General features: G+C 33.9%; 2 protein-coding genes across 2 annotated transcripts; both read left to right on the top strand.

Moving 5' to 3' along the window:
• The first annotated feature begins 3,587 nt into the window (after positions 1–3,587).
• On the top strand, positions 3,588–9,652 carry LOC120347718 (serine/threonine-protein kinase PLK1-like). Its single transcript, XM_039417788.2, has 11 exons — positions 3,588–3,852; positions 4,217–4,366; positions 4,688–4,813; positions 5,055–5,242; positions 5,526–5,654; positions 5,778–5,947; positions 6,332–6,487; positions 6,807–6,884; positions 7,474–7,679; positions 8,035–8,166; positions 8,316–9,652. Exons 1-11 carry the CDS (start codon positions 3,682–3,684, stop codon positions 8,520–8,522), a joined length of 1,713 nt encoding a protein of 570 aa, XP_039273722.1. The 5' UTR covers positions 3,588–3,681; the 3' UTR covers positions 8,523–9,652.
• A 513-nt stretch (positions 9,653–10,165) lies between these two features.
• Positions 10,166–14,022, top strand: LOC120347563 (uncharacterized). The gene is made up of 8 exons (XM_039417589.2): positions 10,166–10,450; positions 10,583–10,689; positions 10,928–11,091; positions 11,503–11,631; positions 12,021–12,114; positions 12,388–12,509; positions 12,610–12,713; positions 13,383–14,022. Exons 1-8 carry the CDS (start codon positions 10,296–10,298, stop codon positions 13,750–13,752), a joined length of 1,245 nt encoding a protein of 414 aa, XP_039273523.1. The 5' UTR covers positions 10,166–10,295; the 3' UTR covers positions 13,753–14,022.
• The last annotated feature ends 92 nt before the right edge of the window (positions 14,023–14,114 follow it).

Here is a 14,114-nt window from a genome sequence, read left to right as displayed (position 1 = left end):
TTTCGTATGTAATTAGCTACAACTTCAAAAGAAAGACCATGACATAAGTTGGGACACTCAGCACTTGCACATACTTATTGTTTTCATAAGAATGTTGAACACCCATTGTTATTGTTTCTGAGATTGCTAATTTATTTTTGAACAAGCAGTTGAGCTCTCTTCATCTGTTTTGCATTCTAGTTGGCCATTTATTTTGTTCTATAGCATAAGATTTTCCTTAATATGACTTGTCACATTCTGATATCTACATGCGCATGTTTCCTTTTCTTTCAATGTTGGGTTTCTGATATTCCACATGCGTGAACTTTGTTCTCTATTTGGGTGGTGTGATTCTTTGTGAGGGTTGTAGACAGTAGAATTAAACTCCTGTACCTAATATTGTAATTAGGTGACCAGTCGAGGTATATTTGGATTCCCCCCCTATTGTTATTATTTCTGAGATTACTAATTAATTTTGAACAAGCAGTTGAGCTCTCTCCATCTGTTTTGCATTGTAGTTGGCCATTTATTTTGTTTTATAGCATAAGATTCTCCTTATTATGGCTGTTCACATTCTGATATCTGCATGCGCATGTTTCCTTTTTTTTTCAATGTTGGGTTTCTGATATTCCACATGCGTGAACTTTGTTTTCTGTTTGGGTGATGGGATTCTTTGTGAGGGTTGTAGACGGTATAATTTAACTCCTGTACCTAATATTGTAATTAGGTGACCAGTCGAGGTATATTTGGATTCTCCCCTACATTTTAACTTGCTGTAGTACTATATGCTATGTCCTGCGTGTGTACAAAGTTTTTATCCTTGGTCGAATTTATGCTGTGTATAGCATGCAAATGTGTAAGGGTTAGTGTGATGTTCATGACTAAGATAATGGCATACATATGTGTGGTTTGACCGACATCGAAAGGTTTTTGCATGGTTTGTGAACAATTTCTCTTGTGTCCCAACCACAATCTCTTCTTTCTCAGGTCTTTCAACTAGCAGTCTAATGATATTTAATTAATATTAATCAATATTTACACAATTCAACAACTTCCACTCAAAGGTGTAGGGTAGTTTTCTATTGATTCCTTATTTGCAATCATTGAACATTGTACTCGCAGATATATTTTTCGTTTTTCAGGACGTCATGATGATCAATTTAAATGCTATCTATGTCAACATGAAAGGTGTATACAACAACAAAACTTGCAGACTGATGAATCATCCGTGATGAATTTGAACTGACCGCAGTGATCAACAACCTCAATTAAAGTTACTTGCCTATAATCCATGACCCTAGAAACCTTACTTGAACCTTAAACACCATATATATTCCCTTAACCAATTTTCTTACCTCTGTATCATACCGCCCTAATTAATTTTAATTATGATTACCGGTACTGTTATTGATTAATAGTATTTAAAATAATTTGGACGTTATTTGGCTTGTTGTGGCTTCTATTTGATGAGTGAAGCAGGTCTAGCCCACCTCTTCATACATCCAACTTGGCAATTCTGATTGGGCAATTTGGCATTAAGTGACTCCAATTATAATCAGCTTGACGATATCTTTTGAGGAATACTTTTATATCCACAATACATTACTCTTGTTGACTAATTCGGTATCCAATTTGGCAATCCTCATAAAATTATTGATTTGGTGTGGCAAAAGAATTTATTCATTTTTTTTTTATTTGTTTGTATATTTTCCTTCTTTTTTACTTTTAAGTCTCGCTGTTTTCGCTTCCGACTGTATCATGTCTCGATGATTGTGTGTGTGTGTGCATGCGTGCCTTAATTAGTTTTTTTTTTTTTACTTTTGGGTGAGCGAACACGTACTACTTCTTTTATCAATACCTTTCCATCTAAAATCTGTACGTTTCAAACCTTACTCTAGGTTTTGTTCGCTTTCCCGATTCTATAATCAGTTACTTTTACTTTTATCTATTTTTTTATCGTCTATTGCTGATTATGGAGTCGAAATAAACTTATACTTATACCTGATACACGACGTCGTCCCTATACAGTATATATATATATATATATATATATATAACATGAGTGTGAAATCAAACTTTTTTTCCAAATAATAAATATTTTTAGAATAAAATACTTTTGTGTGAATTCTTCAGATGTGAGACGGCGAGCCACCCTCGAGAATGTTGAATGGGTGACCGTACGTTTGAACCCATGTGTATATCCGCGGGTTCAATCTATATGCAGGTGCTAAAACCCATGGGTTAGGTTAGTATGGGTTCAAATATCCGTAAATCAAAAAAATTTTCTGTAGGTGCAATAGTATGCAGATGCAATCGTCGTGGGTTCAAATGTACGTGGGTTCAAATGTAATGGAACCTCTTGAATGCGCTTTGACTCTAACAAAGTGACTAGTCAATTTGGATTCTGACAACCCACGACGAGACGAGAGAATCGCCAAATGTTAATATGAGAGAATGAGAAAGAGAAACGTCATTCTTTGTACACCAATCAGAAACCGCCGTCGCTGGAACAGCGAGTTTCAAATGAGATTTAAATGCCTGTGTTCGGCGTGTATTTACTTGGCAAAAGGTAATATGAAAAAGATGAAAAAGACTCGATATCCAGGGCTCACTGTTGTGTATTTTGAATCAAATCTTATCAAAATTAGTTAAATTTATCGTATGTGTGTATTAGAGAATTGCTTTTGCACCTGTAATTACAAGAACAGCGGTTATTTTTTGTGTAATTCAATATAAGGGCTTTGTTACCGGAGATTTTTACATTTTATTTTTGAAACGGGAACACTTCTAAATTGTTGAATTTCAAATTGTTGAAGTCGCCTCCGAGATTGTTTGTTAGTTTTCGGTACTGGCTTGTATAAGCGCCAGTTTGGAAAGATTTGAAACGCAACAGTGTCGCGACTCATCTCCAAGCAGATCGTAACTAGGATGCTATTATTCATTTATCTATGTCCTTAAAATATCATGTGTGGATTATTTAGAAATTTTGCAATAGCAGAATAAGGTGGAGTTGAACATCCACGGACCTATCGAGACTGTGTTTAATGTTTCAGTGTTTGGACCGACCTGCCGCAATACTGGTTAGTCATTAAAGACAGACTGACTGAAGAAATAGCAAAATTTTGCCCAAAGTCATGTGATTGACTAAATCCAGAAATCAGAAATGTGATCATCTTATGTAGCTTTCAGAATGAAATATCAACTTTCATGGTGTTTGTAAAACTGATTAATGACTGAATGATCTATTTGGAAGTGGTCAGATAACTTCTTTCAATTGATATTCAGTATGCCAGGATTAAAAATATTTGGATAGAATAGTCATTAAATGCGTTTTGTGAATGACAACTTCTTCCATCGTTATTTTTCATCTATCCAGCTATCTGTCCATAGGCATCAATCCAAAATTATTTCCTGATGTGGCCAACCGCGGTAAATTTCATTTTTAACTAAGCACTTATTCCTTCAAAATAACAGAAGGTTGACACCTGTTAAATCAAAAATAAAATATCCATCAAAAGTAAAGTATGAAACAATAAGCTTTAGGGATGATCATTGGGCCCTTGTACGCAGTAATACTTTTTACCGTCTTGTTAGTAATATTTCAGTAATTAGTGTTTTTCTCTTGTCAGAATTAACTAAATATTTTATTGACATCTGAATTTTCTCCGCGTTCAATCATTTGAAGAAGTTACCAGCACCAACATGTCTAAGAAGGATATTCCGATGAAGGAGATCCCTGAGATTCTGTGTGATGACAACTCTGGAAAACGTTATACTCGCGGAAGATTTCTGGGAAAAGGAGGATTCGCTAAATGTTTTGAAATAACAGATCATGAAACAAAAGAAACGTTAGCTGGAAAAATTGTTCCTAAGGTTAAAATAAGCTACTCTTCACATCTCAATATATTAAATTATGTATCGTATTTTCTCATATTTCGTTGAGAATAATATTCAATTTTGGCAAGTGCATTATGGTTTACACAGAGTTTAGTAAAACAAGTTTTAAAGAAATTGTTTATGAACTGTCATGTAATAATTTAGGTTCATGAAAACTAAATGCATTTTCATGAAATTTCATTTCAAAATTTGGCAGATATCATGAATCCATAATTTACCGTTCAGTTATCTTTTAGTCCAGAATGAAATTGTAAACTAGGTTTCTCTAATACTATTTCATTTTGTCACTTTCCAATATTATTTGTTCAAATACTCAATTTTGCTATTTTCCATACTTTAGGCACTTCTTGTGAAGCCTCATCAGAAAGAAAAAATGACTCAAGAAATTAGTCTTCATCGTAGCCTCAATCATGATCATGTTGTTGGTTTCCATGGATTTTTTGAAGATAAAGATTTTGTTTATATTGTCTTGGAATTGTGCAAAAGAAGGGTATAATTTGAGTTTTGTTCAAATCTTATTTTACTCTCATTTCCTCATCTATCTAAATTAAAACCTTTGTCATTTGAAATATTGTACCTGTTCAGATTAGTCAAAATTTACTCGCGTCATTGTACCGATACGCTATGTTCACTACATGAAACAGCAATGTTTCTAGCTGTCAACAATTTTGGATGAATCGAAAACAATTTATTAAAATAACACATTTAAACTTTGACTTGAACAACAACAGCGGCTGTCATTATGTGGTTCCGCAGTGCAGATAACATAACATTTTTTTATCTCTCAAAATTCTATTATTTCTTTCTACAGTCTCTTATGGAATTGTACAAGCGACGAAAAGCTCTTACCGAACCAGAGACAAAATACTATATGAAACAAATTCTGCTTGGAGTTGTATATCTACATGACAAAAAAATTATACACCGAGATATAAAAGTAACCATTTTATTATTATTACCTATTATGTATAATGAAATTAGCTCTCAAGACTTGACTAATTTACGGATATGTTTTTTTTTTTTATTAAAAAAGGTGGTAGATTATGATAGCGGAATAGTGTACAGAAGAAAATATATTGATTGCCGAAAATTGTCATATAATCTGGATCAAAAATTTCAGTATACATACTATCTCTTCATTTATCTTTTATAATTTAATGTACATTCAATTTTTCCAGTTGGGAAATCTTTTTCTAAACAATGAGATGGAAGTGAAAATTGGTGATTTTGGCTTGGCAACCAAAGTTGATTTTGAAGGGGAAAGAAAGAAAACATTGTGTGGTACACCCAATTACATTGCACCTGAAGTGTTAGGAAAGAAGGGACACAGCTTCGAAGTTGACACATGGTCTCTTGGTTGTGTATTGTAAGTTCACACATTTTCATGATCAATAATTTTAATTTCAGAGAGTATCTCATTGGGTTGTTCACTAAAATTCCCGTATTATCACATGATCAAAGCCTGATTAGAGAATGTTCTGATGCATTTTTTACTCGCATTCTACTTTGCCCATATGGCATTTCATGTCGCTTGTTTTAAACCTCATTTGAAGTTAAGGCAACTTTTCTGATTTTCCTCTTTGTGTTGTGTTTGTCTTGTGAATTGTAATTTTTTCGTACCATATATCGGAAAGATTATCCTTTTTCAGATACACACTGCTGGTTGGTAAACCTCCATTTGAAACCTCAACATTGAAAGAAACTTACAGCAGAATAAAGAAAAATGAATACAGAATTCCTCATCATGTTTCTCCAGCTGCCAAGACTTTAATAAAAAGGTAGTTTTAGTATCTTATGTAGTTTTAGTAGCTTTTAAATTGAACAAATTGGATTCGACCATTGGAGTTACTCCTAGTTTACTTTTTGAACGATACTCAATAAAATTTGTTGTTCATTTTTAGAATGCTATGCAATGAACCCTCATCTCGACCCTCAGCGAAGGAAGCTCTGGAAAGTGACTTCTTTAATGGTTATATTCCTCATAAACTACCTACGACTTGTTTGACCATGGCACCTCGATTCCCTGAAATGCAGACGCAATCTCAAAGGAAACCTTTGCAGGATATAAATGGTATGACTTATGAGAAGTCACAAGTTTTTGAAAATTACTTTGTTGAACTGCTTTTTGATGAAACGCTTTGATTTACGAGATGGTGTTTGGATTCATCCTCAGTTTAAATAGCCTACCGCTTTAATTCTGAAACTTGCATCTTCAATTACAGGCATGCAATAAATAGATATAGTTCAGGGGTACAATGATAAAAATGTTATTCAACTAATACAAACATTAAAATTTTGTGGATGCCATCTGCTCACATTCGAAAATAGATAAAACAATGAATAATCTTTGAAGTGTTTTGTCAAAAGCAATCTTTGATTACCTGTATAGTTAAACAACACAAGTTGTAATGCTATCAATAACATTGCTAATGTTTTAATTTTAATCTTCTGTCAGGTTCTGATAACACTCCTGCTCAAATGGCTGGGAAAAAATCAGAACCAAATGAGATATGCAATAATGAATCTCCTGATTTTCATATGGGTGAATTATTTGAGCAACTCACTAAACTTATTGACAGCAATCCTTCTCATCGAAACCCGGTTAATATGGGTAAGTACTTAAAATTATATTCAAATGTATTTTTGGTAGGTTTCAGTGAGATTACTTATTGCTTAGCAATGTTGACTAATCCAGGCTTACTGGCTCATCCGGCATGTGTAAATTGTCACCATGCTGAATGTTGCAACATCTTGTGAGAGAGAATACGAGTGTGTAAGTGAATACTCCTATGCCCTGTTTAAATTCACTTAATTATTAATATTTCATTCATTTATCTTTAATTTTTTATTTTTCTGGATTTTGACATATATAGTATTGTCAATTATCCTAGAGTTTCAAGAGTTACATTTCTTTCATACATACTTTACAGATGAAGCGGAAGATCCAGCAGCTAATCCAGTCTTGTGGATCAGTAAATGGGTGGATTACACAGACAAGTATGGACTGGGTAAGTCTAATATTTATCGGAATATAATGTAGATATACGTTTGTAATCTAGGTTTAGGATTTCAAGATCTGAAGTTATTCAATTCATTTATCTATCATGATAATTCATGTGTAATATATTCTATAACTGAACTTTTACTATTTAAATTTTGAAAAGATTTTTCAAAAAACTTTTTCTCACCCTAATTCAGAACAAGGCCCCAAGACAAGCAACCACTGTTATCAGTGGAGCACTATTCTCGAGAGTACCTGAATTTTTCCTGGTTGTAGGCTTGGAGGTTGAAGCCAAATTCTTAAAGTTATCAACAGTGCCTTCTATAGTCATTCCACCCACAAACGCCAATAAACTTCTATTTAAAATTTTACATAAATTAAAGGGGTTTTCATTAATGATGTGTTTCATTCAGATAATTTTTGGGCCCTATGTATTCCCATTTTTTCAGAGTAGTATATTTGTGTTAAATATTCATTAAATTTACACCAGTATAATGAAAAACCATCGTTATTATATTTTGCCTATCTCTTAAGTTGGGAACTTCACAAATGATATTCAATCTGTAACGCTCAATTTAATATTGTATGTTTTACAGGATATCAACTTTGCGACAACAGCAATGGAGTGCTTTTCAATGACAGCACTAGAATTTTGCTTTATGCAAATGGTGAACATATTGAATACATTGACAAAGACATGTCGGAATCATATTATACTATACGAACATACCCTGATATGCTCGTTAAGAAAGTTACTCTTCTCAAGTATTTCAGAAATTACATGAGTGAGCACCTGTTGAAGGTAAGATTTGTGGGAGTTGGAATTAATCTTTTCCATTTTTTCTTTTATTTTTCTAGTTGTTCATGGTAAGATGACAGATAAATGTGTCGGGATAGGTATGTTACTGTTTAGATAATATTGAAACATATTTTCCAATTTTTTTTAGATTTTTTTAGTTGTTCGAATGATCCAAAAATATGGAATCGTTAAGTCTATTTTGTGTATATGATTGCCATATAACATAACCCAACATACAATTATCCTGAATTTGAATATCTGTTTGAATTCCCAATTCTACCTAAATGCATACTCTTGCAATATTTCTCGTCCAATTGGTTTGTTTAAAAATGAATTCATTTTGTATTCATTTTTCTAGGCTGGAGCATCCATGGCACCCAAAGAAGGAGATCAACTTGCTCGACTTCCGTTCTTACGTACATGGTTCAGGACTCGTAGTGCCATTGTCTTGCATCTGAGTAACGGAACATTACAGATTAATTTCTTTGCTGTAAGTATTTAAGTATCAATTTAATAAACTGAGAAAGTTGTATAATATTTATTTCTAAGGTTACAAATTTTTTTATCCACATTCTATAGAATTACACCATATTTGTGACATGTGACATCACATAATACCATATTCGTTTGATTTATCAGGATCACACCAAGATTATTCTCTGCCCATTAATGGGAGCTGTTACTTACATTGACGATAACCGAAAGTTCCGAACATATCGACTGTCATCACTAGAGAAATATGGATGCTGCAAAGAGCTTGCACATCGGTTGAGATACGCAAGAACAATGCTTGAGAAGTTGAAGACCAGTCGAGCATCCACCGCCAGAATCAAGGACCAATCGTAAACTGAGACTGCTGAACTTATATTGTAAACAGCTACTAATTTTCCATGCTTTTTTGATGAAGGGACTTGTAAAGCCTCCAAGTATTACTCTTGTAGTACTTATAAATGTTTGAAAGCATCAACAACGCAGGCTAAAACTAAAAAGTTTGATGTTAAAAATTTTGTCACTATGGCCATTTGATCTTCCTTTGATATATAATAGTAGTAATCAATTTTTATTGTTACTTGCTATTTCTGGTGTGGAATGACATCTCGCATTATTAAGAATGCTCTATCTCTTATGTGATTCCTTATTGAGGCCATGAAGTTTCATTTGTCTATCTATTATATTGACAATTATTGTGTTTACTTTGATAATAATAATTTAGCTTTCTGCTATTTTCTTGTTCCACTGCCCTATCTAATTAAACATTCGCTGCTTGAAATGTATCAACAGTCTATGGAAACTATTCATTGATATCTCAGCGCTTGGTATGCGTTGCTCTCATATGGTGTCAAAAAAGTTTATGATTATCATTTGAATTATTACTGTACTCATTTGAATGGACCCTATCTGCTCGCACTGGGTGATAATTGCAATGATAGTCAGTCAAATGGTCCGAATACCCGAAGTACATGATGATTTATGTAAATGACCAAACAGCATAGTAGCACAACACAGATTGCACATGAACAATCCTTATTGGTTTGTGGTTTCACTGATGTTAAATTGTAAGGCTGATAGAAAGATCGATAGCAAATTTTTTGAATGGAAATTATACATATTCAATTTTGATATTTGTCATTCTTTGTACACTTTCTTGCTTCTACTAGTCAAATTATCTTTCACTTGTACTCTTGTATAAAGTGATACTTTTCCTAATGTGAGAATGTTGTTGAAATCTCAGTTGTTCTAATTGAACAGTTTGTGAGTACCGAGCAGCATCTGAGAGGGACAGACTCACTTAACATAATTTCTTTCTCTTTGATTGCAGTTCCTTGCTGAACTAGTTATTCTTTGGAAATGCATCATGTAATAGATCTCACTATTATTTCATTTTTGGAATAAATTTGAATAGTTTCTGAACCGATATTCAACTTTAAATGATTATTGATTTGTGTGATTATTATAGAAATACCAACTTCAAATTATTTCGATGTTCTATTTTTGGGTAAAGAAATAGACAGGTTCATTTTCTCATTTCGCAATAGGTGTACTATTAGCAGCAGAGTCCAAATTTCAACTCAAAAATAGGGCAGAATCGGGCCTTGCCCAATTTGCAATGTAACATGGTTTCACTTTCTTAGCTTAGAGAGTCTGAATTTTTAACAGGTGTTGGGCCACTGTTGGCTTTTGAAGTGAGCTCAGGCAGCAATTGAATATGAATTTTGACACAGACTGTGTTTCCCTAATTCTTTCTTGAGTCTGAATTTCTAAAAGCTCCTGAGTGTAGTGGAATTGATCTTACTTCGCAGTGATGATATACGGAGGATGCCGTTGAGTATGTAAAATCAACCCTATCTCTAGCAGGTTTCCTTCAATCAGTACAATACTTTAGTGTTGAAGTCGGGATTGTGTATGATGTCATAATCAAAGTAAATCAGCTGTTCTCTGAGTACAAATGAAGTGACGTCATAATGTGGTATTATAATTTGTAAACTGAATATTGATGATGACAAGAAAGTTCAGTTCAAGTTTTTCGCCCCGTTTAGGAGTAGTATCGTCCTGTATTTAGGTTAGATAATAGTTAGGGTGTAAAGAAATGCAACAAAAGGATTCTATAGTTGTAAAGTTATGATGAACTGGTCAGGGAAGCATAGCTCAGGAAAAAATTGTAAAAGCCGTTATTGTGTCCACAATAGCTGTGACAAACCTACGTCGTCAAATGGATATACCGATTTCCGGGAGGAGGCATGTTCACAAGCGAACGATTATTTGGTCGAGCCCAGGTAAAATGCACCAGTACTATTTTCCCTCACGTTTAATTATACAAATTTATTTATTACACGAAATAAAATTATTGTTTGGTGTGGTTAGTTTCTATTGTGTCGTATATTCATGGCTATATATTTATCTCTTAGATTCGACATGGACGGCAAGTCAACATATGGCGATTACGGAGGAGCATGTGTACCTCCTGGAAATCGTCACTTTATACCAAGAAGAGCGAAGTTAAAAGCCGCCGGTGGTAAGAATTCAATTTTTTAACGACATTCCATATAGTCATGATTCAAAACCTTCTATGGTTCTGGGATGACTTGTCTATTAGCTCATTGCTGATAGAATACTAATCTCTGTTTCTCAACAACAAGTGAATTGGAGATTTACCAATATCAATGTTTTTTTTTTATCAAGCTCAATGTAGAAATAATATTTTTATGGATATAAACACTATGAGTCGTTTGTTTCATATATATTGTGCACAGGCCGATCGATTTCTTTATATGAAAAATGGCGCTTGATGCAGTATCACACAAATTGTATCATGAAAAGATTCATGGAAGCACATTCCGTCAATGTATCTGTTCTCCCTCCGTGCGTAAACTACGATTTGTGGAAGCACCCTAAGTGGAAATTACTGTACGACAAGGTAATATGTATCACAAATATCCTATAACTTCATTCTATTAAGATCCCTGATAAGTTCTACCTCATCGCATTATTGCTTAAATTTGGAGTTAGTTCCTCCTTTTATTCTAATATTCATTCACGCCAGGAACACTGCAACAAGCAGTAAAGCTTTGCAAATCAGGAATATTTAGATCACGCAACCGACGCCTTGAGTAATATGAATATCATCACAGCATCATGACCAAGTTCAGTTAACGGTGGAACCCATCCAACACTTTACAATTAATCCAAGTGAACTTCATGTTACTACAATAGTTTTTAAATATCACTTGTTTTAAAGTGCACTTATTTTTACTTATATCTATATGGCATACAATAATTAAGAGTTTCTCAATTTCCATGAACAAGCTACTTTAATCCTTATTTTCAGCCCCTGGACGAAGATCCTTGTCCAGATTGTGACGTACGATTCAGCGCAGATTCTGATGGCATATATCGACCGAAAATTGCACCTGCTAGTATACTCTTACCAGGCAGATGGCGGAGAAGACTTTATTCGGTATATGAAATGTAATTTCTAGGCTGATCCACAAGCGACATTCACACAGACGCGTGGTGCCTAAACCGTGCGTTTTTTACAGACCCCACAACACCTCAAATAATAAGCTCGTATTAGATAAATTATTTAAAGCAATATTATATGAGACTTATTGCGTCTCATTTGAAAACTAGACGAATAGGCTACAGGTAAAGCTTGTTAAAATTCTTTGAGTTTAGGATTTATATGACCGAGGTAATACTACACCAAAACTCTGGATTGCCTTGGTCTTGACGCAATGATCCCCCTTATATATTTCTGAGTATTTTTTTTGTTCAAACTCTTCTAAACTTATGTTAGTTTAATATAGGCCTAGTACCTAAAATTTCCAGTTCATTTTTGCCATACAGGACACAATAGTATTGATTGGTCTTCCTCAGCATATCACTGTGGCGTATATGAAAGAAACACCAAGCCACGTGTACGTGGAATATGTGGATCCAGGTTCGGTTTTTCATTATTTAAAGTTAAGCTATGTTGTTGTGGGCGTAGAGTGTTGGAGACTCAAAATGAATATACAGTATTTAAATGTGTTACACTATGAATAAATATTGCTATAACTCACAGTTTTTTGAAATTATCATTCTAATCGAAGTCGATGTTACTACTGGATTCAGAGATTTTTCTGAAATAGAAATCTTGACAACATTACATCTGCGCTGGTATTAGTTTAGTACTTTTAGATGGTAAAAAATATGAAAACACACACTTTTACAGCTGGACCATCAGGAGATAGACGAGGGTCAGAGGAGGTTCAATTGTGGATGCATCAATATTTAGGTCCAAGATTAGGAAAACCGATCAAATTTTATCAAGCGGCTAAGGGAATCAACTTTCAAGTACAATATTTATTTAAAAATCATACGATCTTATATGCGGGTTACTCCACATCCCATAATAATGGATTCAGTAATAATGTATTCGTTTATTTTAATTTAGCTGGATAAAAATGACGTCATGTGTCAGACTTGGATTTGGTACTGGGTCTATTTCAGATTAGTTCGCAGAGTTACTACAGATGCAATGGCCAGACATGTATATCAGTGAGTAGTGAATAAGCTTATATTGTTACTTATCGATTTTAATCGGTAAGTATGTTGATAGGTAATTTTCTGTCTGTCTGTTAGATGATCGCGATATCTCACGAAAGCGATATTGAATCTACTCCAGATTTTGCATGTTCATTCATCATATCTCGGACCAGAAGCCTATTGATTTTGGGCAAATTATGCCGTATAATTAGAGTTATTAATTAATTAGTGATGGGGTAAGAGCTCTGTTTAGAGGGATCCCCTAACTTTCGATCGATAAGTCTTCGGTCTCTGACCGATATTCTCGTTTTGAAATATTGGTGCTAATTTATTTGAACTCTTTGATTCAATACTATTACTATTTGAGTGGGCAAACACGTACTACTTCTTTTGTCAATACCTTTCCATCTAAAATACGTACGCTTCAACCTTACTTGGGGGTTTGTTTGCTCTCCCGATTCTATAATCAGTTTGATATTTATTTTGTTTTTATCAATTATTTTATCGTTTATTATGCTGCTTATGGAGTAGAAATAAACTTATACTAAGTCTATATCTTAATCAAATAATGATTCTTTTTGTCAAAGTTGTTGTAATAAAGTTTTGATTAATAAATTGCCAAGAGGTACTACCACAATGTTATATGCATGCTTATCAAACAGGCTTATTGTTATATCACAGGTTAGGAATTCAAGGAAAAAGTTTAAATCGAATCCACCGCTACAATTGTTGGCTGTCGGATTTGCATAAACTAGGATTTTATACAACTGAGACAAGATCTCAAACACGAGTGGCCGTTGAAATGACTCCAGCTCGGCCCCATCCTGCCGCTAGACCAGAGAAGAAACGTAGCAGAATGCAAGTGGCTTTAAAGAAAATTATTAAGAAAACTTCAAACACTTGTTTCTCAAAGTCATACGCTTACAATTCAAGTGACGACGAATCTGATACTGATGTGGATGATTTACAGACCGAATCGTCGTCTTGCACTTCCGGTGATTTTGGTCTCAATGATTCAGGAACTTCGCTATCTGATGATATAACCGACTAAATAATTTCACTGTGTTCAAATCTCTATAATTATTCCTATATAAACGAAGTGTGCCTGGACTTTCTCTTTTAATTAGAAACACGATATTTATTTGTGTTTTTTTGCTTAAATTAACAGACATATGATTACTTTAATTGATGACACATTATATTTTCCGATGTAAAATGAAAAAAAATATCAACCTACGATTAAATACATGACATATTCTTAATAAAATTACCTATAATAATCAGTGCAATAATATTAATAAAGCTTGTCATGTAATGGTTACGATGTTTACTTGTTGTTGTTTGGGGGAACACGCAAATACAGGGGAATGATGATAGCTCGACGGCCGACGCCATATGATCAAGTCGTCTTAC

Source organism: Styela clava, chromosome 11 (genome assembly GCF_964204865.1).
Source record: "Styela clava chromosome 11, kaStyClav1.hap1.2, whole genome shotgun sequence".
Classification (NCBI taxonomy): Eukaryota; Metazoa; Chordata; class Ascidiacea; order Stolidobranchia; family Styelidae; genus Styela; species Styela clava.
This window is presented reverse-complemented; position numbering and strand designations above follow the sequence as displayed.

Coding starts and splice junctions, on each gene's coding strand:
- LOC120347563 (XM_039417589.2), top strand. CDS start 10,296: ATGATGAACTGGTCAGGGAAGCATAGCTCAGGAAAAAATTGTAAAAGC. Junction 11,632..12,020: donor GGCGGAGAAGACTTTATTCG/GTATATGAAATG, acceptor TTTGCCATACAG/GACACAATAGTATTGATTGG. Junction 12,714..13,382: donor ATGGCCAGACATGTATATCA/GTGAGTAGTGAA, acceptor GTTATATCACAG/GTTAGGAATTCAAGGAAAAA.
- LOC120347718 (XM_039417788.2), top strand. CDS start 3,682: ATGTCTAAGAAGGATATTCCGATGAAGGAGATCCCTGAGATTCTGTGT. Junction 3,853..4,216: donor CTGGAAAAATTGTTCCTAAG/GTTAAAATAAGC, acceptor TCCATACTTTAG/GCACTTCTTGTGAAGCCTCA. Junction 5,948..6,331: donor ACCTTTGCAGGATATAAATG/GTATGACTTATG, acceptor ATCTTCTGTCAG/GTTCTGATAACACTCCTGCT.